At 39.1% G+C, this 27233-nt stretch overlaps 1 protein-coding gene across 1 annotated transcript in view; it reads left to right on the forward strand.

Moving 5' to 3' along the window:
• LOC122976244 overlaps positions 1-27233 on the forward strand; it is a 1153509-nt gene that overhangs the window by 1060878 nt on the left and 65398 nt on the right. Inside the window, exons 30-38 of the mRNA XM_044344621.1 lie at positions 4087-4482; positions 11002-11445; positions 12385-12822; positions 14072-14467; positions 18674-19069; positions 19986-20381; positions 21298-21693; positions 24991-25156; positions 26469-26698. Coding sequence (XP_044200556.1) covers positions 4087-4482; positions 11002-11445; positions 12385-12822; positions 14072-14467; positions 18674-19069; positions 19986-20381; positions 21298-21693; positions 24991-25156; positions 26469-26698 — 3258 coding nt within the window. The remainder of the gene's footprint in view (positions 1-4086; positions 4483-11001; positions 11446-12384; positions 12823-14071; positions 14468-18673; positions 19070-19985; positions 20382-21297; positions 21694-24990; positions 25157-26468; positions 26699-27233) is intronic.

Raw genomic sequence — 27233 nt, forward strand, 5'->3', positions numbered from 1 at the left:
TTGGTGACCCTTCGTCGAAAGGTGTTGCCATGGCGACGCGGCGAATTTCGATGTGACGCCATGAAATTTCAATGCCTTATAACTTGACTCCACGTGGTCTGATCTTTTCCAAATTTCATATGCTTGTTAAGAGTCCCGATCTGAACACATGTTCAGTCTCATATTTAGCGAAAGTCATAGCGCCACCTACTGGCAACAGGAAGTATCATGCGTCGTACTTTGTCTAATTACTCCTAGGAAATTTGGCTGATGCACCTGAAATTAAGTCAGCTAATAAACAAGACCTTGGTGATGCTACATTTGGCAGCTCATGACCCAAAACTGAATGCTGTTACCATGGCGACACATCCTTCGCCATGAAATACGATGCTGTTTTTCAGGGAGAAGGGATTGCTCTACAGTCATGAAACTTGACACACATGTCTAGAGTGATGTCAGCTAAAATCCTATGTGGTCGCTTTGAATGGGCGTGGCAAAATGGCTCAACAGCGCCCCCTTTAAAATTTCAAAATTGCAGCCCCGCCTTCCAGATTAACGTAGAAAGATGAAATTCACAGGGCACATGTATAATGTCAACACGCACAAAAAAGCCTCTTGAAGCCTTATTGTAAGTCGAACAGGAAGTCGGCCATCTTGAAAAAAATGGTACATTTTCGCCTTTTCTTGGCCATTTGGCATACCTTGTATTTTAACGAACTCCTCCTACAGAATCCATGGTAAGGACTTCAAAATCAGTGTGTGTCATCTAGACTAGTGTATGATCATGATGGTTTGGCCGTGGCGTGGCGTTGAGTTTTGATGTTTCGCCATGACAGAGGAAATTGATATAACTTGAGTGTACACGGTTGGATCTGCCTCAAACTTTACACAACAAGTCACTGACAAAAGCCCTTCCACTGAGCGTCACTTCGACATGCGCTGGGGTGCGAGGGCCCGATCATCGCTGCTTGCAGCTTTAATTATTATTATTATTATTCCTCCGAAACAAACGCATTTTTGAGGGCCTAAACATGCACGAAAACTCATGAAAATTTGCACAGATGTCAGGACTGGCGAAAATTTCGATATTTTATGGGTCTCGAAATAAAGCGGGACAAAATGGCTCGACAGCGCCACCTAGAAAGTCAAGAAAATTGAGCCCCTCGATACAGATTGTCGTAGGAGAACGAAATTCGGTATGCATATGTATCATGACCAGGCGCACCAAAAAGTCTCAAGGACACATAGCCTAACTCCAACAGGAAGTCGGCCATTTTGTATCAAAGTTGAAATTTTGCACCGATTTTGTCATTTCCAGCCCGCATACTTTAACGAACTCCTCCTAGAGATTTGACCCCAGGACTTTCAAATTCGGTCCGTATCATCTACAGGCATAGGAGATTAAAAGTTGCTAAAACAATTCTCATTAGTCTTTCCTAGGGGGCGTGGCTGGGCGGCAAATTTCGATCCTTCGCCATGAAAAATGAAACGGCTATAACTCCGGCATACATGATCCTAAGAGAGCCAAACCTTTTGTGCTTCATAAGAGTCCCGCCCTGAACGGGTCCATGTGACAATACAGGATATGAGTCATAGCGCCACCTCCTGGCAACAGGAAGTTACATGTTTTACGCTCTGACGCCCTGTGGGCAGCACGGTGATCGAATCCAGCTGAAATTTACTGAGAATAGCCTCAAGACCTTGGAGATCTTATATTATGAAGTTGGTGACCCTTCGTTGAAAGGTGTTGCCATGGCGACGCGGCGAATTTCGATGTGACGCCATGAAATTTCAATGCCTTATAACTTGACTCCACGTGGTCTGATCTTTTCCAAATTTCATATGCTTGTTAAGAGTCCCAATCTGAACACATGTTCAGTCTCATATTTAGCGAAAGTCATAGCGCCACCTACTGGCAACAGGAAGTATCATGCGTCGTACTTTGTCTAATTACTCCTAGGAAATTTGGCTGATGCACCTGAAATTAAGTCAGCTAATAAACAAGACCTTGGTGATGCTACATTTGGCAGCTCATGACCCAAAACTGAACGCTGTTACCATGGCGACACATCCTTCGCCATGAAATATGATACTGTTTTTCAGGGAGAAGGGATTGCTCTACAGTCATGAAACTTGACACACATGTCTAGAGTGATGTCAGCTAAAATCCTATGTGGTCGCTTTGAATGGGCGTGGCAAAATGGCTCAACAGCGCCCCCTTTAAAATTTCAAAATTGCAGCCCCGCCTTCCAGATTAACGTAGAAAGATGAAATTCACAGGGCACATGTATAATGTCAACACGCACAAAAAAGCCTCTTGAAGCCTTATTGTAAGTCGAACAGGAAGTCGGCCATCTTGAAAAAAATGGTACATTTTCGCCTTTTCTTGGCCATTTCGCATACCTTGTATTTTAAAGAACTCCTACAGAATCCATCGTAAGGACTTAAAAATCAGTGTGTGTCATCTAGACTAGTGTATGATCATGATGGTTTGGCCGTGGCGTGGCGTTGAGTTTTGATGTTTCGCCATGACAGAGGAAATTGATATAACTTGAGTGTACACGGTTGGATCTGCCTCAAACTTTACACAACAAGTCACTGACAAAAGCCCTTCGACTGAGCGTCACTTCGACATGCGCTGGGGTGCGAGGGCCCGATCATCGCTGCTTGCAGCTTTAATTTACATTTGAATTACTTAAAGTGAATATAACCTGTAGGTAGCAAATATGCAGTGATTTCACACACAGGATTGGTGTTTGTGTTGTGAGGCAGTAATAGTTCAAAAATGATTTATATCCGTTCCTGGTAAATGAAGTGTTTTAATTTAATTTAATTTTATTATTATATCTCAGGGCTCGAGTAAGTCACATGACTTTAGTGAACATTTAAGGAGTTGTGTTTCACAATGAGACAACTCACTGTTAGTTCTAATGTTAAGGTAATGTGTTCCACTGATCAGTCCACATAAACATTACATCACGGTGTATAAGATCAGAGATGTCATACTTCTTTATTCCACTCACCTACAATATACTTACTCCTAAATTACCCAGAGTTCCTTTGGGCAGAAAGTCAAAGCTCTTACAGAGTACTGCTCATCTACTACTAGCTGAGACACGTTTACTCCATCCAGCTCCTGGTTTGTTTTTAACATGAACAGTTTTGTTACTTTGAGGCTGTTTTCATCAGTCATCCATCAACTCAGTAAAACATAAACAGAGACTCAGCTATAATGATTTGTTCCAACAAGCTCCAGAAATGTAAACTACAGAGAGCATCAGTTCTTTCTCAGGACCAGTGATGTTCTTTTTTACTGTGATTATACAAATCTCAGCCATGAAGCAGTAGTTTCCTGCATTAAAGAATAACCACACATGACAGTTCCCCTCTCAGTACCTCAGTGTGTTCATGTTGGATTTATGAGTCATCTTAAGATATTTTTAAAGTGGTTCACATTTGGAGTACTGAATCATGAAGAGATTTGGTCATGAAATGTGATCAGTCATAGATGCTGGATGTGAGGCTCATTCATTGGCTACTCTGACTCTAATACATCCAATAAATAAACTGTAACTGAGTATGAAGTTTGAGTGATGAATGATCCAGAGGAGTGAATGAGAGTTTTACTCAAGTGATTTATTATCAGTAATGAAAATACACTGCTGGTCATCAGGATGTGGTAAGTTCACCACTGGACATCTTAAACATTTCACACTAGTTCTCTATTAAGTTTCATAGAGTTTTACAGAATGGTGGATGTTAAAACTTGTGGTCCAGTATTCAAGGTTTTGGAGATAATTGATTCATGAATGATTTGGGTAACGTGTTTCTTTCCACCTTCCTGTTGGTTCAGGAGTGATATTGTCTGACTTTCCTGGTTCCTTTAACATTTTGCGAAGGATTTTAGTCAGTAAATGTCTTTTAAAATCTATGTACAGCCCAGCCTGTTAAAAGCTTTGCTGCTTTAATTTCAGACTGATTTTTCTGTATTATTCTCATTAATGAGTATTTGTTGACTTTTAGCAGATACACTCTATATCACTAATGCACAGCTCTCTTTGTGTCACTGACATCAGATCATAACAAAATGTTTTCTTCTCGTTCCAGTTTATCTCCCAGGTTTAAATCCTCACATGAAACCTGGTTCTTGGTGAAATTGTTCTGTGCAGCAGCAGAGAGAGAACAGCAGACAGGAGAGAAGATACTGAAGCTGTTATCATCAGTGTGCATTTATGATAATGAGGAAGATTTCCTTCTGGATCTGTACTCTCAGGTGAAGGATTATGAAACTAAAACAGGAAGGAGAGTCCTTCCAGCATTACTGTCAGTTTTCCAGTCACCTACATTCTGGTCCATGAACCTGTCAGAGAGAAAGGTCTCCATCCTGCTGGAAGTGCTGAAACTCCAATCAGAGAAGAAAGAAGTGAAGCTGACAGGCTGCTCAGATGAAGAGAGTGAAGTGAGGAGTTTCCTACAGTGTTTTCCTTTTATCTCACAGCTCAGGTAAGTCCAAAAAAATACTGCAGACCAGTGAAGTGATCATAATATTCACAGGGAACATGGTTTGGAAGTATATGAAATATGTTGTGAGATAAGTTGCTTTCCTAGTTTTTGGGAACCTCAGTGACTCTGATATTAAAAGATTTACACACACAAAAGAGTCAAACCACCTTCTCTCAGATATATGGTAGTTTATTTATAATGCTTGTACACATACAGAACAGAGAGAAATATGAAAATGTGATGAATTCTTAAATATGGGACATTGAAATGATAACCACGTCTATTAATTAAGGGTTAAATTACTTATAATAGTATTGGCAGCTCAATAAGTTCATTGTTCACAAATAAAAACAAAATGTTCATAAATGAACAAAAACAAGTACTGCTACATTTACATAACTGTAAAAAATAGTCATTACATTTTTACCTCATGATTAGTTATTTTTTTACTGACTTTGATAAAAATTTCCACCAACTCTATAGTGAGCAGCAAATTAAGATTTCAGACACTTATGAATTATCATTTTGTGTCTCCACTGACAGATGTAATGTAGCATAACAGTAATTTATACGTCTTCCATCTCAGAGGTAAAGCATGCTGGGATGATATTTTAACTACTGTACATGATGTGGACTCTAGATTTAGTTTTTTCACTATTTATATTATATATTCTGCATATATTTTATACTTTTAAAAGTGAATATAACCTTCAGGTAGCAAATATGCAGTGATTTCATACAGGATTGGTGTTTTTGTTGTGAGGCAGTAATAGTTCAAAAATGATTTATAGTGTTGTCTGATTAATTAAGTGTTTTTAATTTAATTTAATTTTGTACAGGACAGTCATGTACAAGATAGAGTCCATCAGTAGTAGTCTTAATTCCCTAATTTGATTTAGTTAAGCCCTTATTCCGGTTATTTTAGAGTGTAGTTCAATAGTAATAACTAATAACTACTTATTCCCTTATTTTGGTGGCCTCCTTAGGGTTATGCATATACCCAACCAAAAATCACAGAACAACTATGTCCCAACAAATTAACTCAAAATTCATTAACTTAAGTGGAAAAAAGTCATTTCACATAAAACACACACTAAAATAAATAACAGTAAACCCATCATGAAAGTAAACAGTTTGTACTCACACAAGGTCCCTTTAACCTTCTTGATTTGCAGTATTTTTATCTCTTAATATACTTTTTGCCTATCCCCCAAATACCATCATGCAATGCCAAAAGTAGAAAAAATATATTGAATGAAATCGTATGGTGCCCTTTAAGTGGCACTTAATAACATTGTGGGCCCACACACACTCTCACCCTCACACTCACACAAGCCGGCAACCCGAAAAATTAAAGATATTAAATAAAACAAACCTCCGTTGCACCGCCTGGTCGATGCTGGAGAAAGTGGTGGCCAAAAACAGTTGAAGCCGTTTCACTCTGAACAAGCAGAAAATAAAAGCTGAGTACTCACAATAGCAGTGTTAGTGTCAGAGTCCTGATGTTACACAGTCAAGCGTTGCGGACTAAACTGACCGGCTGATGGCTGACCGTGGCGGGATGAGGCTGACCGTGGCGGGCTGATGGCTGACCGTGGCGGGATGAGGCTGACCGTGGCAGGATGAGGCTGACCGTGGCAGGCGACAGAAGAAATCTTCTTTCTCCCTCATTGCTAGAGGAGCTACCAGGCTGTATCCGGGTCACCTGGAGCGCTATCTGGGCTGTTCCAGCGCTTTTGGAGCAGTTCAAAGCGCTAGCTGAGCAGTCCAAACACTTTATGGGCAGTTCAGAAGAGTCCCTCGATGGCAGCTAGCTAGGCTAACTAGCTACAAAGGCTAACTAGCTACAAAGGCTAACTGACAACACCGGCTACTGTGTTGACGCTTTACTTCACTACTCCCAGAACACACAGCCGGCGTTCACTGGTTTGCAGTCTTATGCTCTAATTTCTACAGCACTAAAACTTACAAACACAATTTGCAACCTTACTCTTGTTATTACATCTCTCCGAGTGTTTTTCTCTGCTTCGCTTTCTCGTCACTACTTTCATTCTCTGGGTACGTCCTAAGTCTCTTACTTCATGGCTCCTCGCCTGAACCGGAAGTTGTTCCTGATGCGCCATTTTGACAGGCGTCCCAAGTCTCTGATTTTGCTCGGAGGAGCGAGGAAACACGACAGCAGCCTTCATGGAAGTCTTTTACCGGCCAACACGCCCCCTTATTGGATATCAGTTATTGATTGGACGCTGCACCTGATCAGCCTGATCTGACACATCACTGCAGTTTCATACCGAAGTGGAGACAGATTACAGATTGAAATTAAATGGATAACTCCCAAGTTTTATGCTTTACTTGTTTTCTGATTCATCATATAGTTAAAATCTATTAATTGTCGACCTGATCAACAAAAGAACCATTAACAACTTTCTTCATGTATTAGAAAGATTTTTCTTTTCATGATCTATTATTTCCTCCATTAAACAGTTTCTTGCTGACAGACAGACTCTTCCTGACTTTAACTTGATCCATAATAACAGTTAAACACATTTATATTTTACATCATTTATCGTCATTTCCATTCAGTCACATGTGAGGCTGAAAATTCCTGAGCGTCGGGTTTGATATGAGTTACATCATTTCCATTTGCCCTGAAACATTTAGCCTAATACATATTTTCCAGTGTTCAGAAGAAATGATCATATTCTGGGTTATTGAATGATGAATTCACTATCAGGGTTATCAAAAAATACAGATACAAATAATCAATAAATAGTATAAACACATTCCGCAAGTAGAAATGGTTCCTGTGCGTCTGAGCAGGACACTGTATAAATGCAGAATGCAGGTTGTTAATTAGGTGTTTGTTAAACAGGTAACAGGCTGCAGAGAGGAAACAGCTGCTCTAGCGGTGATAACTGTGAACCTTTATTAGTATTAACACAGTGCACATGTGTGCAGACACAAACTCCATGAGAAGTTTCTACAGCTGTTAAAGCCGACTGACAGCTGATCCAGCTGTGATCAGCTGTCGCCGTCATCAGAAACGGACGTCGCTTCACATGACGCTTCAGAGGAGAGGACGTCTCATGTCTCTGAAAACAAATTTCCTCGTTTCCTCTCTCCTCGCTTGGTTTCCTTGCGTCTCTCCTTGCATCCACGGTGGGAGGGACTAAGACGCAAGGAAAAGACGCCAGTGAGGGAAACGTGGATGCAATTTAAGAGACTTGGGATGCACCCTCTGTGTTTTTTCCCGACCTCCTGCCTACTCGCTAGCTCCCGCCCCTCAGCCAATCACAATACAGGAAACATGACATGATTCATAAAAACTATTTACATATAATAAAACCAAACAACATAGGTTGTACTGTATTTACACCGCAGACTCACCCAGTACGCTGCAAACAATCTACCCAATGTGGCAAAATATATAGTTTATATTGAATTGAACATGTAAATTCTAACCAAAACATATTTTCTCTCACCAGAACATATAGGAAACTAGAGGTAGCCAAGAAATTCAGTAATAGTGGTATTTAATGTCAGATTAAAGTACCCTGGGCTACATAGATTTAGTTGTTTCACTTATCGTTCCAGTTTTCTTTCTGACTGGTCATCTTATTCTAAAGGAATCAGGTTCTTGGTGAATCTGTTCTGTGCAGCAGCAGAGAGAATGAGGAGAGTTTGGGCCTGTTAGCTTGCAGCTGCAGACTGAGCTTGTCAGGCTCAGAGAAATGGTCACTGATGGCAGAGACTTTATCATTAAAAAAAATGGGCAAACATGTCTGCAGTGAGCAGAGCAGAGGGCGGAGGAAGAGGCAGACTGAGGAGTGATTTGACAGCAGAAAACATTTTCCGAGCATCTGTGGCACCACAGATCTTGGTCTGATAGTAAGTGGTCTTAGCAGGTTTTAAACTGGAGGACAATGATGCTAGGAGACCCTGATAGTCACTGAGGTCACTGGGCTCTCTGGATTTACACCATTTCCTCTCTGCTGCTCTGAGTTCTGCCCTTTGCTTTTTGATGACTTCAGTGAGCCATGGACTAAGGGGGGTATTGTGAGCAGATTTGGATGTTAGAGGGCAGAGGTTGTTAAGAGAGGAGGCTAGTGAGTAACAGAGTGTGTCTGTAGCCTCATTGACAGCAAATGAGGAGAATTCATTATGAGGAGGCAGGGTAGCCAATACCTCATTGGAAAGTTGAGTTGGTGTGAGGGACCGGATGTTGCGGCAGAAAGGGACCATTTGCGGAGGAACGTGAGGATGTCCTGGTAAGGTGATCGTGAATTGAATAAAGAGGTGGTCTGACAGATGTAGGGGGGTGACGTTCAGATTTGCTGTGGAGGACTTCTGAGTAAAAATTAGATTAAGAGTATTGCCTGCTTTGTGTGTGGGAGGGTGGAGACCTGTTTGAGGTCAAATGAGGACAGAGGTGACAGGAAGTCAGCTGCTTGGGTTTTGTCAGTATGAGTGTCCATGTCTCCCATGACAGTCAGTGGTGTGTCATCATCAGGAATGGCTGAGATGAATCGTCTAGTTCGACTACAAAGTTCTCCAGTTGACACCCTGGTGGGCGGTATATGACAACTACAAACAGCTTAACAGGAGCAGTAACACTGATTACATGGTATTCAAAGGAGGAGCTGTTGCTTAGTGGAGAGCACTTAGTGAATATCCAATCTTTGGAAATGAGGACCCCCGTACTGCCCAACAGAACGGGGTGTGTGTGAGAAAGTGGAGTCAACAGAGAGTGCGGCCGATGTAGAAGTGTTTTCTGGATGGATCCAGGTTTCAGTCAGGGCTAGTACCCACATGTCTTACAGATTAACATGTGCTTGGATAAATTCTGTTTACTGCTGATTGGCAAATCCATAGGCCAAGAGTACAGGAGGAGTGAGTAGAGGAGGCTTTTGTGAGTGAATCGAGGTTCTCAGGGTTGCATTGTCTGCGACAGATGTGATTATTTTCGAAAGCCTTGGATGACAGGGATGTCTTTGTAGCACATGGTTAGTGAGGCAGCCTTCATATCCATTTAAACCTGTGTGTGTCAACTTGTGTGTATATTATCAGGTCAAACATTCAAGGGTGTGTAAACTTTTGATCAGGGCCATTTTGGTGATTTCAGTTATAATTATGATGTAAAAAGGGCAAATATAATTATATGAAAATAAATGGCTTCACCTGACCACTATCATTAAATAAAACTAAAGTTTACAGCATGATCAGTCATTTTTTCCAAAATATGGCCGATATTTCACAAATTCTAGCAGGGTGTGTAAACTAATGAGCACAACTGTATATGAGGGAAGAACTTAGGAAGACTGGAGTTCAGGAGCTCAGCGTTAAAACTTTAATGAAGCTGCCAATTGGGTGGAGCAGTAGTTTTCTTTGAGTTTATTAGACAGCCAGGATTAATGTGTAGGATTGAATCTTTGGTCCGCAGTCCGAAGCAGAGGGAGGAGGTAATGCACCTCATACGCTGGTTGCCAACCGCTGTTATAAACCAAAAAGAAGAAGAAAAAGTTTTTTCAAACAGAGTGGTACATCCTGTCAGCCGAGGGGTTTCCTATCTGTGCAGCCGAACACCGCAGCACCTCCACGGACTGTTCCATCCCGACGGTCCCGGTGTTTCCTCCGCAGGCTCCACTTCACTCAGCTGTCCGACAGATCCGCTGCCTTTCCCACTTTAACCCGAATAACAAACCGGGGCTCGGTGCTCCGGTTGGATACAAACGGAGAGCCGGGGCTAGCAGGGAGGCTAGCGGAGCGTTAGCCGCAGCATGACCGGAGGGAAGCACAGCCAGCTAGCCTCCCTGCTAGCCCCGGCTCTCCGTTTGTATCCAACCGGAGCACCGAGCCCCGGTTTCACTACCGGCAGATTCACTCTCTACAGTGGGCGAGGAAATGAAACCAATGAATCAAATAGTACAAACACTGTTGATTTCTTCCCGTGGAGCCGACATACAAACTATTTAGGTTCAGTAAATGTCAGCTGTCAGTCAGCCTGGTGAAGCAGGTTAGTCTGTGGACAGAGACGCTCAAAGCCTGTCGGAGGCGTTTAGGGGCGAAAGCGCACCGCTGTAAAGGAAAGAGGTTTGTTAGATTTGCAACACAAGACAAAACGAGAGCATCATTACGAAATGACAATAATAAACAATAATCATTTTATCTCGATTATCTTGTTTTCAGAATCGTTGGAAGCCAAAATCATAATGAAAATATAATTTGATTAATCGCAGAGCCCCATATTCTACATATATTTTACATTTGAATTACTTAAAGTGAATATAACCTGTAGGTAGCAAATATGCAGTGATTTCACACACAGGATTGGTGTTTGTGTTGTGAGGCAGTAATAGTTCAAAACTGATTTATATCCTTTCCTGGTAAATGAAGTGTTTTAATTTAATTTAATTTTATACAGGACATCCATGTACAAGATAGAGTCCATCAGTAGTGTGTGTTTGTAGTTATGTAGCTGAGATCAAATCCTCACAAAATGTTTCCTTCTTATTGTTCCAGTTTTCCTCGACGGTCAGATCCTGATAAAGAAATCAGGTTCTTGGTGAATCTGTTCTGTGCAGCAGCAGAGAGAGAACAGCAGACAGGAGAGAAGATACTGGAGCTGTTATCATCAGTGTGCAGTTATGAAACATTCCCTGTTAAAGAGAGAAACATGGATGATGATGATGATAAGGAATATCAGAGTCATTTCCTTCTGGATCTGTACTCTCAGATGAAGGACTGTGAAACTAAAACAGGCAGGAGAGTCCTTCCAGCATTACAGTCAGTTTTACAGTCACCTACAGTCTGGTCCATGAACCTGTCAAAGAGAAAGGCCTCCATCCTGCTGGAAGTGCTGAAACTCCAATCAGAGAAGAAAGAAGTGAAGCTGACAGGCTGCTCAGATGAAGAGAGTGAAGTGAGGAGTTTCCTACAGTGTCTGCCTTATATCTCAGGGCTCAGGTAAATCCAAAAAATACTGCAGACCAGTGAAGTGATCATACTATTCACAGGGAACATGGGTTGAAAGTATATGAAATATGTTGTCAGATAAGTTGCTTTCCTAGTTTTTGGCAGCCTCAGGGACTCTGATATTAAAAGATTTACACACACAAAAGAGTCAAACCACCTTCTGTCAGATATATGGTAGTTTATTTATAATACTTGTACACATAGAGAACAGAGAGAAATATGAAAATGTGATGAATTCTTAAATATGTGATATTGACATGATAACCATGTCTATTAATTAAGGGTTAAATTACTTATAATAGTATTGGCAGCTTAAAACATACATTGTTCACAAATAAAAACAAAATGTTCATAAATTAACAAAAACAAGTACTGCCACATTTACACAACTGTAAAAAATAGTCATTACATTTTTACCTCATGATTAGTTATTTTTACTGACTATGATGTAAATTCTACCAACTCTATAGTGAGCAGCAAATTAAGATTTCAGACACTTATGAATGATCATTTTGTGTCTCCACTGACAGATGTAATGTAGCATAACAGTCATTTATACGTCTTCCATCTCAGAGGTAAAGCATGCTGGGATGATATTTTAACTACTGTACATGATGTGGACTCTAGATTTAGTTGTTCAACTATTCATATTTATATATTCTGTATATATTTTATACTTTAACTTTTAAATGAATATAACCTGTAGGTAGCAAATATGCAGTGATTTCACACACAGGATTGGTGTTTGTGTTGTGAAGCAGTAATAGTTCAAAACTGATTTATATTCTTTCCTGGTAAATGAAGTGTTTTAATTTAATTTAATTTTATACAGGACAGCCATGTACAAGATAGAGTCCATCAGTAGTGTGTGTTTGTAGTTATGTAGCTGAGATCAAATCCTCACAAAATGTTTCCTTCTTATTGTTCCAGTTTTCCTCTACGGTCAGATCCTGATGAAGAAATCAGGTTCTTGGTGAATCTGTTCTGTGCAGCAGCAGAGAGAGAAGAGCAGACAGGAGAGAAGATACTGGAGTTGTTATCATCAGTGTGCAGTTATGAAACATTCCCTTTTAATGACAGATACATGGATGATGATAAGGAATGTCAGTGTAAATTCCTACTGGATCTGTACTCTCAGGTGAAGGACTGTGAAACTAAAACAGGCAGGAGAGTCCTTCCAGCATTACAGTCAGTTTTACAGTCACGTACATTCTGGTCCATAAACCTGTCAGAGATAAAGGTCTCCATCCTGCTGGAAGTGCTGAAACTCCAATCAGAGAAGAAAAAAGTGGAGCTGATAGGCTGCTCAGATGAAGAGAGTGAAGTGAGGAGTTTCCTACAGTGTCTGCCTTATATCTCAGGGCTCGGGTAAGACACATGACTTAAGTGAACATTTAAGGAGTTGTGTTTCACAATGAGACAACTCACTGTTACTTTTAATGTTAAGGTAATGTGTTCCACTGATCAGTCCACATAAACATTACATCACAGTGTATAAGATCAGAGATGTCATACTTCTTTATTCCACTCACCTACAATGTACTTACTCCTAAATTACCCAGAGTTCCTTTGGGCAGAAAGTCAAAGCTCTTACAGAGTACTGCTCATCTACTATTAGCTGAGACACGTTTAGTCCATCCAGCTCCTGGTTTGTTTTTAACATGAACAGTTTTGTTACTTTGAGGCTGTTTTCATCAGTCATCCATCAACTCAGTAAAACATAAACAGAGACTCAGCTATAATGATTTGTTCCAATAAGCTCCAGAAATGTAAACAACAGAGAGCATCAGTTCTTTCTCAGGACCAGTGATGTTCTTTTTTTACTGTGATTATACAAATCTCAGCCATGAAGCGGTAGTTTCCTGCATTTAAGAATAACCACACATGACAGTTCCCCTCTCAGTACCTCAGTGTGTTCATGTTGGATTTATGAGTCATCTTAAGACATTTTTAAAGTGGTTCACATTTGGAGTACTGAATCATAAAGAGATTTGGTCATGAAATGTGATCAGTCATAGATGCTGGATGTGAGGCTCATTGATTGGCTACTCTGACTCTAATACATCCAATAAATAAACTGTAACTGAGTATGAAGTTTGAGTGATGGATGATCAAGAGGAGTGAATGAGAGTTTTACTCAAGTGATTTATTATCAGTAATGAAAATACACTGCTGGTCATCGGGATGTGGTAAGTTCACCACTGGACATCCTAAATATTTCACACTAGTTCTCTATGAAGTTTCATAGAGTTTTACAGAATGGTGGATGTTAAAACTTGTGGTCCAGTATTCAAGGCTTTGGAGATAATTGATTCATAAATGATTTGGGTAACGTGTTTCTTTCCACCAGCCTGTTGGTTCAGGAGTGATATTGTCTGACTTTCCTGGTTACTTTAACATTTTGTGAAGGATTTTAGTCAGTAAATGTCTTTTAAAATCTATGTACAGCCCAGCCTGTTAAAAGCTTTGCTGCTTTAATTTCAGACTGATTTTTCTGTATTATTCTCATTAATGAGTATTTGTAGGCTTTTTGCAGATACACTCTATATCACTAATGCACAGCTCTCTTTGTGTCACTGACATCAGATCATAACAAAATGTTTTCTTCTTGTTCCAGTTTTTCTACCAGGTTTAAATCCTCAGATAGAACCAGGTTCTGGGTGAATCTGTTATGTGCAGCAGCAGAGAGAGAACAGCAGACAGGAGAGAAGATACTGGAGCTGTTATCATCAGTGTGCAGTTATGATAATGAGGAAGATTTCCTTCTGGATATGTGCTCTCAGGTGAAGGATTATGAAACTGAAACAGACAGGAGAGTCCTTCCAGCATTACAGTCAGTTTTCCAGTCACCTACAGTCTGGTTCATAAACCTGTCAGAGAGAAAGGTCTCCATCCTGCTGGAAGTGCTGAAACTCCAATCAGAGAAGAAAGAAGTGGAGCTGACAGGCTGCTCAGATGAAGAGAGTGAAGTGAGGAGTTTCCTACAGTGTCTGCCTTATATCTCAGGGCTCAGGTAAGTCCAAAAAATACTGCAGACCAGTGTAGTGATCATAATATTCACAGAGAACATGGGTTGAAAGTATATGAAATATGTTGTCAGATAAGTTGCTTTCCTAGTTTTTGGGAACCTCAGGGACTCTGATATTAAAAGATTTACACACACAAAAGAGTCAAACCACCTTCTCTCAGATATATGGTAGTTTATTTATAATGCTTGTACACATAAAGAACAGAGAAAAATATGAAAATGTGATGAATTCTTAAACATGGGACATTGAAATGATAACCATGTCTATTAATTAAGGGTTAAATTACTTATAATAGTATTGGCAACTTAATAAGTTCATTGTTCACAAATAAAAACAAAATGTTCATAAATGAACAAAAACAAGTACTGCTACATTTACACAACTGTAAAGAATAGTCATTGCATTTTTACCTCATGATTAGTTATTTTTTTACTGACTTTGATAAAAATTTCCACCAACTCTATAGTGAGCAGCAAATTAAGATTTCAGACACTTATGAATGAACATTTTGTGTCTCCACTGACAGATGTAATGTAGCATAACAGTCATTTATATGTCTTCCATCTCAGAGGTAAAGCATGCTGGGATGATATTTTAACTACTGTACATGATGTGGACTCTAGATTTAGTTTTTTCACTATTTATATTCATATATTATACTAGGGCTGCTTGATTATGGCAAAAATCATAATCAGGATTATTTTGGTCAATATTGAGATCAGGATTATTTAACACAATTACTTTTTGACTCTCATTTTTGCTGATTGTCAATGCCGATACATGCACATATTTCGTTCCACCTGGCTGAGGAGACTATTACACATGCAATCATAGATTGTACTAATGATGGAGAAAGACAATACAGTTGTGCTCATAAGTCTACAAACCTTGTCAGAAGCTGTAAGATATGTACCATTCATAGTGTCTATAGTTGTGACCATAAAGTTCAATGTTGGTCTCATCACTCCAAATAACTTTGTTCCAGAAGTTTTGAGGCTTGTGTAGTTGATGTTTGGCATATTGTTAGCAGGCTGTTTTGTGGCGTTGGCACAGTAACAGCTTTTTTCTGGAAATTTGACCGTGCAGCCCATTTTTGTTCAAGTACCTCCTTATTGTTCAGCTTGAAACAGAAACATGCAACTTTCAGCTGAAGTTGCATGTGGGTTTTTCTTTGCAACCTGAACAATTTTTCTGGCAATTGTGGCTGAAATCTTTGTTGGTCTACCTGACTGTGGCTTGGTATCAACAGAACCCTTCATTTTCCACTTCTTTATCAGAGCTTGAACACTACTGATTGGCATTTTCAAATCTTTGGATATCTTTTTATATCCTTTCACTGGTTTATAAAGTTGAAGTCCCTTTTCTCGTAGGTCCTTTGACAGTTCTTTTGCTTTCCTCATGGCTCAGTATCCAGTAAAGTCAGAGCAGCCCTGGATGAAATGTGCAGGGGTCTCTCAAGAGCTGAGAAACTCATTGACTATTTATACACAGACACTAATTACAATCAAACAAGTCACAGGTGTGGAAACTTACCCTTCATATCCATTTAAACCTGTGTGTGTGTCAACTTGTGTGTATATTATCAGGTCAAACATTCAAGGGTGTGTAAACTTTTGATCAGGGCCATTTTGGTGATTTCATTTATAAGTATGATGTAAAAAGGGCAAATATGATTATATGAAAATAAATGGCTTCACCTGACCACTATCATTAAATAAAACTAAAGTTTACAGCATGATCAGTCATTTTTTCCAAAATATGGCCGATATTTCACAAATTCTAGCAGGGTGTGTAAACTAATGAGCACAACTGTATATGAGGGAAGAACTTAGGAAGACTGGAGTTCAGGAGCTCAGCGTTAAAACTTTAATGAAGCTGCCAATTGGGTGGAGCAGTAGTTTTCTTTGAGTTTATTAGACAGCCAGGATTAATGTGTAGGATTTAATCTTTGGTCCGCAGTCCGAAGCAGAGGGAGGAGGTAATGCACCTCATACGCTGGTTGCCAACCGCTGTTATAAACCAAAAAGAAGAAGAAGAAAAAGTTTTTTGAAACAGAGTGGTACATCCTGTCAGCCGAGGGGTTTCCTATCTGTGCAGCCGAACACCGCAGCACCTCCACGGACTGTTTCATCCCGACGGTCCCGGTGTTTCCTCCGCAGGCTCCACTTCACTCAGCTGTCCGACAGATCCGCTGCCTTTCCCACTTTAACCCGAATAACAAACCGGGGCTCGGTGCTCCGGTTGGATACAAACGGAGAGCCGGGGCTAGCAGGGAGGCTAGCGGAGCGTTAGCCGCAGCATGACCGGAGGGAAGCACAGCCAGCTAGCCTCCCTGCTAGCCCCGGCTCTCCCTTTGTATCCAACCGGAGCACCGAGCCCCGGTTTCACTACCGGCAGATTCACTCTCTACAGTGGGCGAGGAAATGAAACCAATGAATCAATAAGTACAAACACTGTTGATTTCTTCCCGTGGAGCCGACATGCAAACTATTTAGGTTCAGTAAATGTCAGCTGTCAGTCAGCCTGGTGAAGCAGGTTAGTCTGTGGACAGAGACGCTCAAAGCCTGTCGGAGGCGTTTAGGGGCGAAAGCGCAGCGCTGTAAAGGAAAGAGGTTTGTTAGATTTGCAACACAAGACAAAACGAGAGCATCATTACGAAATGACAATAATAAACAATAATCATTTTATCTCGATTATCTTGTTTTCCAAAATCGTAATGAAAATATAATTTGATTAATCGCAGAGCCCCATATTCTACATATATTTTACATTTGAATTACTTAAAGTGAATATAACCTGTAGGTAGCAAATATGCAGTGATTTCACACACAGGATTGGTGTTTGTGTTGTGAGGCAGTAATAGTTCAAAAATGATTTATATCCTTTCCTGGTAAATGAAGTGTTTTAATTTAATTTAATTTTTATATATCTCAGGGCTCGAGTAAGTCACATGACTTTAGTGAACATTTAAGGAGTTGTGTTTCACAATGAGACAACTCACTGTTAGTTTTCATGTTAAGGTAATGTGTTCCACTGATCAGTCCACATAAACATTACATCACGGTGTGTAAGATCAGAGATGTCATACTTCTTTATTCCACTCACCTACAATATACTTACTCCTAAATTACCCAGAGTTCCTTTGGGCAGAAAGTCAAAGCTCTTACAGAGTACTGCTCATCTACTATTAGCTGAGACACGTTTAGTCCATCCAGCTCCTGGTTTGTTTTTAACATGAACAGTTTTGTTACTTTGAGGCTGTTTTCATCGGTCATCCATCAACTCAGTAAAACATAAACAGAGACTCAGCTATAATGATTTGTTCCAACAAGCTCCAGAAATGTAAACAACAGAGAGCATCAGTTCTTTCTCAGGACCAGTGATGTTCTTTTTTTACTGTGATTATACAAATCTCAGCCATGAAGCGGTAGTTTCCTGCATTAAAGAATAACCACACATGACAGTTCCCCTCTCAGTACCTCAGTGTGTTCATGTTGGATTTATGAGTCATCTTAAGACATTTTTAAAGTGGTTGACATTTGGAGTACTGAATCATAAAGAGATTTGGTCATGAAATGTGATCAGTCATAGATGCTGGATGTGAGGCTCATTGATTGGCTACTCTGACTCTAATACATCCAATAAATAAACTGTAAGTGAGTATGAAGTTTGAGTGATGAATGATCCAGAGGAGTGAATGAGAGTTTTACTGAAGTGATTTATTATCAGTAATGAAAATACACTGCTGGTCATCAGGATGTGGTAAGTTCACCACTGGACATCCTAAATATTTCACACTAGTTCTCTATGAAGTTTCATAGAGTTTTACAGAATGGTGGATGTTAAAACTTGTGGTCCAGTATTCAAGGTTTTGGAGATAATTGATTCATAAATGATTTGGGTAACGTGTTTCTTTCCACCACCCTGTTGGTTCAGGAGTGATATTGTCTGACTTTCCTGGTTGCTTTAACATTTTGTGAAGGATTCTGGTCAGTAAATGTCTTTTAAAATCTATGTACAGCCCAGCCTGTTAAAAGCTTTGTTGCTTTAATTTCAGACTGATTTTTCTGTATTATTCTCATTAATGAGTATTTGTTGACTTTTAGCAGATACACTCTATATCACTAATGCACAGCTCTCTTTGTGTCACTGACATCAGATCATAACCAAATGTTTTCTTCTCGTTCCAGTTTATCTCCCAGATTTAAATCCTCACATGGAACCAGGTTCTGGGGGAATCTGTTATGTGCAGCAGCAGAGAGAGAAGAGCAGACAGGAGAGAAGATACTGAAACTGTTATCATCAGTGTGCATTTATGATGATGATCAGGGTTTCCTACTGGATCTGTACTCTCAGGTGAAGGACTGTGAAACTGAAAGAAACAGGAGAGTCCTTCCAGCATTACTGTCAGTTTTACAGTCATCTACAGTCTGGTCCATAAACCTGTCAGAGATAAAGGCCTCCATCCTGCTGGAAGTGCTGAAACTCCAATCAGAGAAGAAACAAGTGGAGCTGACAGGCTGCTCAGATGAAGAGAGTGAAGTGAGGAGTTTACTACAGTGTCTGCCTTATATCTCAAGGCTCAGGTAAGTCACATGACTTTAGTGAACATTTAAGGAGTTTTGTTTTACAATGAGACAACTCACTGTTAGTTTTAATGTTAAGGTAATGTGTTCCACTGATCAGTCCACATAAACATTACATCACGGTGTGTAAGATCAGAGATGTCATACTTCTTTATTCCACTCACCTACAATCTACTTATGTCAAACACATCTATGCATGTTTAAATATGTTGTCATGGGGTGTCTTAACTTTTCTCTTTTCCACATGACTGTGTATGGTAGTTTATATATAATATTTACACACATAATGAACACAGAAATATGAAAATGTGATGAACTGTTAAATATGGCACATTGATAAGATAACCATGTCTATTAGTTAAGGGTTAAATTACTTAGAATATTAATGGCAGCCATCTTGGCAGCTTAAAAAGTTCATTGTTCAAACACTAAAAACAAAATATTCATAAATTAACACAAAGAAGCCCTGCTACATTTATACAGCTAATAAAAATAGTCATTGCTTTTTTTTTTACCTCGTGATTAGTTATTTTTGCTGACTATGATGAACACAGCTGTAAAAATGGCATTAAGTGATGGGATTGTCTCTACTTCATGTAATGTGGACTCTAGATTTAGCTGTTTCACAATTTAATTAAATATTCTGTATATATTTTACATTTTTATGACTTAAAGTAGATATAACCTGTAGGTAGCAAATATGCAGTGATTTAACACACAGGATTGGTGTTTGTGTTGTGAGGCAGTAATAGTTCAAATATTATTTGTAGCCTTTCCTGATTAATGAAGTGTTTTAAATTTAATTTAATTTTATACAGGACAGTCATGTACAAGATAGAGTCCATCAGTAGTGTGTGTTTGTAGTTATGTAGCTGAGATCAAATCCTCACAAAATGTTTCCTTCTTATTGTTCCAGTTTTCCTCGACGGTCAGATCCTGATAAAGAAATCAGGTTCTTGGTGAATCTGTTCTGTGCAGCAGCAGAGAGAGAACAACAGACAGGAGAGAAGATACTGGAGCTGTTATCATCAGTGTGCAGTTATGATGATGATCAGGGTTTCCTACTGGATCTGTACTCTCAGGTGAAGGACTGTGAAACTGAAAGAAACAGGAGAGTCCTTCCAGCATTACTGTCAGTTTTACAGTCATCTACATTCTGGTCCATAAACCTGTCAGAGATAAAGGTCTCCATCCTGCTGGAAGTGCTGAAACTCCAATCAGAGAAGAAACGAGTGGAGCTGACAGGCTGCTCAGATGAAGAGAGTGAAGTGAGGAGTTTCCTACAGTGTCTGCCTTATATCTCATTGCTCGGGTAAGTCACATGACTTTAGTGAACATTTAAGGAGTTTTGTTTTACAATGAGACAACTCACTGTTAGTTTTAATGTTAAGGTAATGTGTTCCACTGATCAGTCCACATAAACATTACATCACGGTGTATAAGATCAGAGATGTCATACTTCTTTATTCCACTCACCTACAATCTACTTATGTCAAACACATCTATGTATGTTTAAATATGTTGTCATGGGGTGTCTTATCTTTTCTCTTTTCCACATGACTGTGTATGGTAGTTTATATATAATATTTACACATATAATGAACACAGAAATATGAAAATGTGATGAACTGTTAAATATGGCACATTGATAAGATAACCATGTCTATTAGTTAAGGGTTAAATTACTTAGAATATTAATGGCAGCCATCTTGGCAGCTTAAAAAGTTCATTGTTCAAACACTAAAAACAAAATATTCATAAATTAACACAAAGAAGCCCTGCTACATTTATCCAGCTAATAAAAATAGTCATTGCTTTTTTTTTTACCTCGTGATTAGTTATTTTTGCTGACTATGATGAACACAGCTGTAAAAATGGCATTAAGTGATGGGATTGTCTCTACTGCATGTAATGTGGACTCTAGATTTAGCTGTTTCACAATTTAATTAAATATTCTGTATATATTTTACATTTTTATGACTTAAAGTAGATATAACCTGTAGGTAGCAAATATGCAGTGATTTAACACACAGGATTGGTGTTTGTGTTGTGAGGCAGTAATAGTTCAAATATTATTTGTAGCCTTTCCTGATTAATGAAGTGTTTTAAATTTAATTTAATTTTATACAGGACAGTCTTGTACAAGATAGAGTCCATCAGTAGTGTGTGTTTGTAGTTATGTAGCTGAGATCAAACCCTCACAAAATGTTTCCTTATTATTGTTCCAGTTTTCCTCGACGGTCAGATCCTGATAAAGAAATCAGGTTCTTGGTGAATCTGTTCTGTGCAGCAGCAGAGAGAGAACAGCAGACAGGAGAGAAGATACTGAAGCTGTTATCATCAGTGTGCAGTTATGATGATGATCAGGGTTTCCTACTGGATCTGTACTCTCAGGTGAAGGACTGTGAAACTGAAAGAAACAGGAGAGTCCTTCCAGCATTACTGTCAGTTTTACAGTCATCTACAGTCTGGTCCATAAACCTGTCAGAGATAAAGGTCTCCATCCTGCTGGAAGTGCTGAAACTCCAATCAGAGAAGAAAGACGTGGAGCTGACAGGCTGCTCAGATGAAGAGAGTGAAGTGAGGAGTTTACTACAGTGTCTGCCTTATATCTCAGGGCTCGGGTAAGTCACATGACTTTAGTGAACATTTAAGGAGTTTTGTTTTACAATGAGACAACTCACTGTTAGTTTTAATGTTAAGGTAATGTGTTCCACTGATCAGTCCACATAAACATTACATCACGGTGTGTAAGATCAGAGATGTCATACTTCTTTATTCCACTCACCTACAATCTACTTATGTCAAACACATCTATGCATGTTTAAATATGTTGTCATGGGGTGTCTTATCTTTTCTCTTTTCCACATGACTGTGTATGGTAGTTTATATATAATATTTACACATATAATGAACACAGAAATATGAAAATGTGATGAACTGTTAAATATGGCACATTGATAAGATAACCATGTCTATTAGTTAAGGGTTAAATTACTTAGAATATTAATGGCAGCCATCTTGGCAGCTTAAAAAGTTCATTGTTCAAACACTAAAAACAAAATATTCATAAATTAACACAAAGAAGCCCTGCTACATTTATCCAGCTAATAAAAATAGTCATTGCTTTTTTTTTTACCTCGTGATTAGTTATTTTTGCTGACTATGATGAACACAGCTGTAAAAATGGCATTAAGTGATGGGATTGTCTCTACTTCATGTAATGTGGACTCTAGATTTAGCTGTTTCACAATTTAATTAAATATTCTGTATATATTTTACATTTTTATGACTTAAGGTAGATATAACCTGTAGGTAGCAAATATGCAGTGATTTAACACACAGGATTGGTGTTTGTGTTGTGAGGCAGTAATAGTTCAAATATTATTTGTAGCCTTTCCTGATTAATGAAGTGTTTTAAATTTAATTTAATTTTATACAGGACAGTCATGTACAAGATAGAGTCCATCAGTAGTGTGTGTTTGTAGTTATGTAGCTGAGATCAAACCCTCACAAAATGTTTCCTTCTTATTGTTCCAGTTTTCCTCGACGGTCAGATCCTGATAAAGTAATCAGGTTCTTGGTAATCATGATTATTTTGGTCAATATTGAGATCAGGATTATTTAACACAATTACTTTTTGACTCTCATTTTTGCTGATTGTCAGTGCCGATACATGCACATATTTCTTTCCACCTGGCTGAGGAGACTATTACACATGCAATCATAGATTGTACTAATGATGGAGAAAGACAATACAGTTGTGCTCATAAGTCTACAAACCTTGTCAGAAGCTGTAAGATATGTACCATTCATAGTGTCTATAGTTGTGACCATAAAGTTCAATGTTGGTCTCATCACTCCAAATAACTTTGTTCCAGAAGTTTTGAGGCTTGTGTAGTTGATGTTTGGCATATTGTTAGCAGGCTGTTTTGTGGCGTTGGCACAGTAACAGCTTTTTTTCTGGAAATTTGACCGTGCAGCCCATTTTTGTTCAAGTACCTCCTTATTGTTCAGCTTGAAACAGAAACATGCAACTTTCAGCTGAAGTTGCATGTGGGTTTTTCTTTGCAACCTGAACAATTTTTCTGGCAATTGTGGCTGAAATCTTTGTTGGTCTACCTGACTGTGGCTTGGTATCAACAGAACCCTTCATTTTCCACTTCTTTATCAGAGCTTGAACACTACTGATTGGCATTTTCAAATCTTTGGATATCTTTTTATGTCCTTTTACTGCTTTATAAAGTTGAACTCCCTTTTCTCGTAGGTGCTTTGACAGTTCTTTTGCTTTCCTCATGGCTCAGTATCCAGTAAAGTCAGAGCAGCCCTGGATGAAATGTGCAGGGGTCTCTCAAGAGCTGAGAAACTCATTGACTATTTATACACAGACACTAATTACAATCAAACAAGTCACAGGTGTGGAAACTTACCCTTCATATCCATTTAAACCTGTGTGTGTCAACTTGTGTGTATATTATCAGGTCAAACATTCAAGGGTATGTAAACTTTTGATCAGGGCCATTTTGGTGATTTCAGTTATAATTATGATGTAAAAAGGGCAAATATAATTATATGAAAATAAATGGCTTCACCTGACCACTATCATTAAATAAAACTAAAGTTTACAGCATGATCAGTCATTTTTCCCAAAATATGGCCGATATTTCACAAATTCTAGCAGGGTGTGTAAACTAATGAGCACAACTGTATATGAGGGAAGAACTTAGGAAGACTGGAGTTCAGGAGCTCAGCGTTAAAACTTTAATGAAGCTGCCAATTGGGTGGAGCAGTAGTTTTCTTTGAGTTTATTAGACAGCCAGCATTAATGTGTAGGATTGAATCTTTGGTCCGCAGTCCGAAGCAGAGGGAGGAGGTAATGCACCTCATACGCTGGTTGCCAACCGCTGTTATAAACCAAAAAGAAGAAGAAGAAAAAGTTTTTTCAAACAGAGTGGTACATCCTGTCAGCCGAGGGGTTTCCTATCTGTGCAGCCGAACACCGCAGCACCTCCACGGACTGTTCCATCCCGACGGTCCCGGTGTTTCCTCCGCAGGCTCCACTTCACTCAGCTGTCCGACAGATCCGCTGCCTTTCCCACTTTAACCTGAATAACAAACCGGGGCTCGGTGCTCCGGTTGGATACAAACGGAGAGCCGGGGCTAGCAGGGAGGCTAGCGGAGCGTTAGCCGCAGCATGACCGGAGGGAAGCACAGCCAGCTAGCCTCCCTGCTAGCCCCGGCTCTCCCTTTGTATCCAACCGGAGCACCGAGCCCCGGTTTCACTACCGGCAGATTCACTCTCTACAGTGGGCGAGGAAATGAAACCAATGAATCAATAAGTACAAACACTGTTGATTTCTTCCCGTGGAGCCGACATGCAAACTATTTAGGTTCAGTAAATGTCAGCTGTCAGTCAGCCTGGTGAAGCAGGTTAGTCTGTGGACAGAGACGCTCAAAGCCTGTCGGAGGCGTTTAGGGGCGAAAGCGCACCGCTGTAAAGGAAAGAGGTTTGTTAGATTTGCAACACAAGACAAAACGAGAGCATCATTACGAAATGACAATAATAAACAATAATCATTTTATCTCGATTATCTTGTTTTCCAAAATCGTAATGAAAATATAATTTGATTAATCGCAGAGCCCCATATTCTACATATATTTTACATTTGAATTACTTAAAGTGAATATAACCTTTAGGTAGCAAATATGCAGTGATTTCACACACAGGATTGGTGTTTGTGTTGTGAGGCAGTAATAGTTCAAAAATGATTTATATCCTTTCCTGGTAAATGAAGTGTTTTAATTTAATTTAATTTTATACAGGACAGCCATGTACAAGATAGAGTCCATCAGTAGTGTGTGTTTGTAGTTATGTAGCTGAGATCAAACCCTCACAAAATGTTTCCTTCTTATTGTTCCAGTTTTCCTCGACAGTCAGATCCTGATAAAGAAATCAGGTTCTGGATGAATCTGTTCTGTGCAGCAGCAGAGAGAGAAGAGCAGACAGGAGAGAAGATACTGGAGCTGTTATTATCAGTGTGCAGTTATAAGGATGCTCATGGTCCGCTACTGGATCTGTACTCTCAGGTGAAGGACTGTGAAACTGAAAGAAACAGGAGAGTCCTTCCAGCATTACTGTCAGTTTTACAGTCATCTACATTCTGGTCCATAAACCTGTCAGACATAAAGGTCTCCATCCTGCTGGAAGTGCTGAAACTCCAATCAGAGAAGAAAGAAGTGAAGCTGACAGGCTGCTCAGATGAAGAGAGTGAAGTGAGGAGTTTACTACAGTGTCTGCCTTATATCTCAGGGCTCCGGTAAGTCACATGACTTTAGTGAACATTTAAGGAGTTGTGTTTTACAATGAGACAACTCACTGTTAGTTTTAATGTTAAGGTAATGTGTTCCACTGATCAGTCCACATAAACATTACATCACGGTGTATAAGATCAGAGATGTCATACTTCTTTATTCCACTCACCTACAATCTACTTATGTCAAACACATCTATGTATGTTTAAATATGTTGTCATGGGGTGTCTTATCTTTTCTCTTTTCCACATGACTGTGTATGGTAGTTTATATATAATATTTACACATATCATGAACACAGAAATATGAAAATGTGATGAACTGTTAAATATGGCACATTGATAAGATAACCATGTCTATTAGTTAAGGGTTAAATTACTTAGAATATTAATGGCAGCCATCTTGGCAGCTTAAAAAGTTCATTGTTCAAACACTAAAAACAAAATATTCATAAATTAACACAAAGAAGCCCTGCTACATTTATCCAGCTAATAAAAATAGTCATTGCTTTTTTTTTTACCTCGTGATTAGTTATTTTTGCTGACTATGATGAACACAGCTGTAAAAATGGCATTAAGTGATGGGATTGTCTCTACTGCATGTAATGTGGACTCTAGATTTAGCTGTTTCACAATTTAATTAAATATTCTGTATATATTTTACATTTTTATGACTTAAAGTAGATATAACCTGTAGGTAGCAAATATGCAGTGATTTAACACACAGGATTGGTGTTTGTGTTGTGAGGCAGTGATAGTTCACATATTATTTGTAGCCTTTCCTGATTAATGAAGTGTTTTAAATTTAATTTAATTTTATACAGGACAGTCATGTACAAGATAGAGTCCATCAGTAGTGTGTGTTTGTAGTTATGTAGCTGAGATCAAACCCTCACAAAATGTTTCCTTCTTATTGTTCCAGTTTTCCTCGACGGTCAGATCCTGATAAAGAAATCAGGTTCTTGGTGAATCTGTTATGTGCAGCAGCAGAGAGAGAACAGCAGACAGGAGAGAAGATACTGGAGCTGTTATCATCAGTGTGTATTTATGATGATGATGAGGGTTTCCTACTAGATCTGTACTCTCAGGTGAAGGACTGTGAAACTGAAAGAAACAGGAGAGTCCTTCCAGCATTACTGTCAGTTTTACAGTCATCTACAGTCTGGTCCATGAACCTGTCAGAGATAAAGGTCTCCATCCTGCTGGAAGTGCTGAAACTCCAATCAGAGAAGAAACAAGTGGAGCTGACAGGCTGCTCAGATGAAGAGAGTGAAGTGAGGAGTTTCCTACAGTGTCTGCCTTATATCTCAAGGCTCAGGTAAGTCACATGACTTTAGTGAACATTTAAGGAGTTTTGTTTTACAATGAGACAACTCACTGTTAGTTTTAATGTTAAGGTAATGTGTTCCACTGATCAGTCCACATAAACATTACATCACGGTGTATAAGATCAGAGATGTCATACTTCTTTATTCCACTCACCTACAATCTACTTATGTCAAACACATCTATGCATGTTTAAATATGTTGTCATGGGGTGTCTTAACTTTTCTCTTTTCCACATGACTGTGTGGTAGTTTATATATAATATTTACACATATCATGAACACAGAAATATGAAAATGTGATGAACTGTTAAATATGGCACATTGATAAGATAACCATGTCTATTAGTTAAGGGTTAAATTACTTAGAATATTAATGGCAGCCATCTTGGCAGCTTAAAAAGTTCATTGTTCAAACACTAAAAACAAAATATTCATAAATTAACACAAAGAAGCCCTGCTACATTTATCCAGCTAATAAAAATAGTCATTGCTTTTTTTTTTACCTCGTGATTAGTTATTTTTGCT

Source organism: Thunnus albacares, chromosome 24, assembly GCF_914725855.1.
Source record: "Thunnus albacares chromosome 24, fThuAlb1.1, whole genome shotgun sequence".
NCBI lineage: Eukaryota > Metazoa > Chordata > Actinopteri > Scombriformes > Scombridae > Thunnus > Thunnus albacares.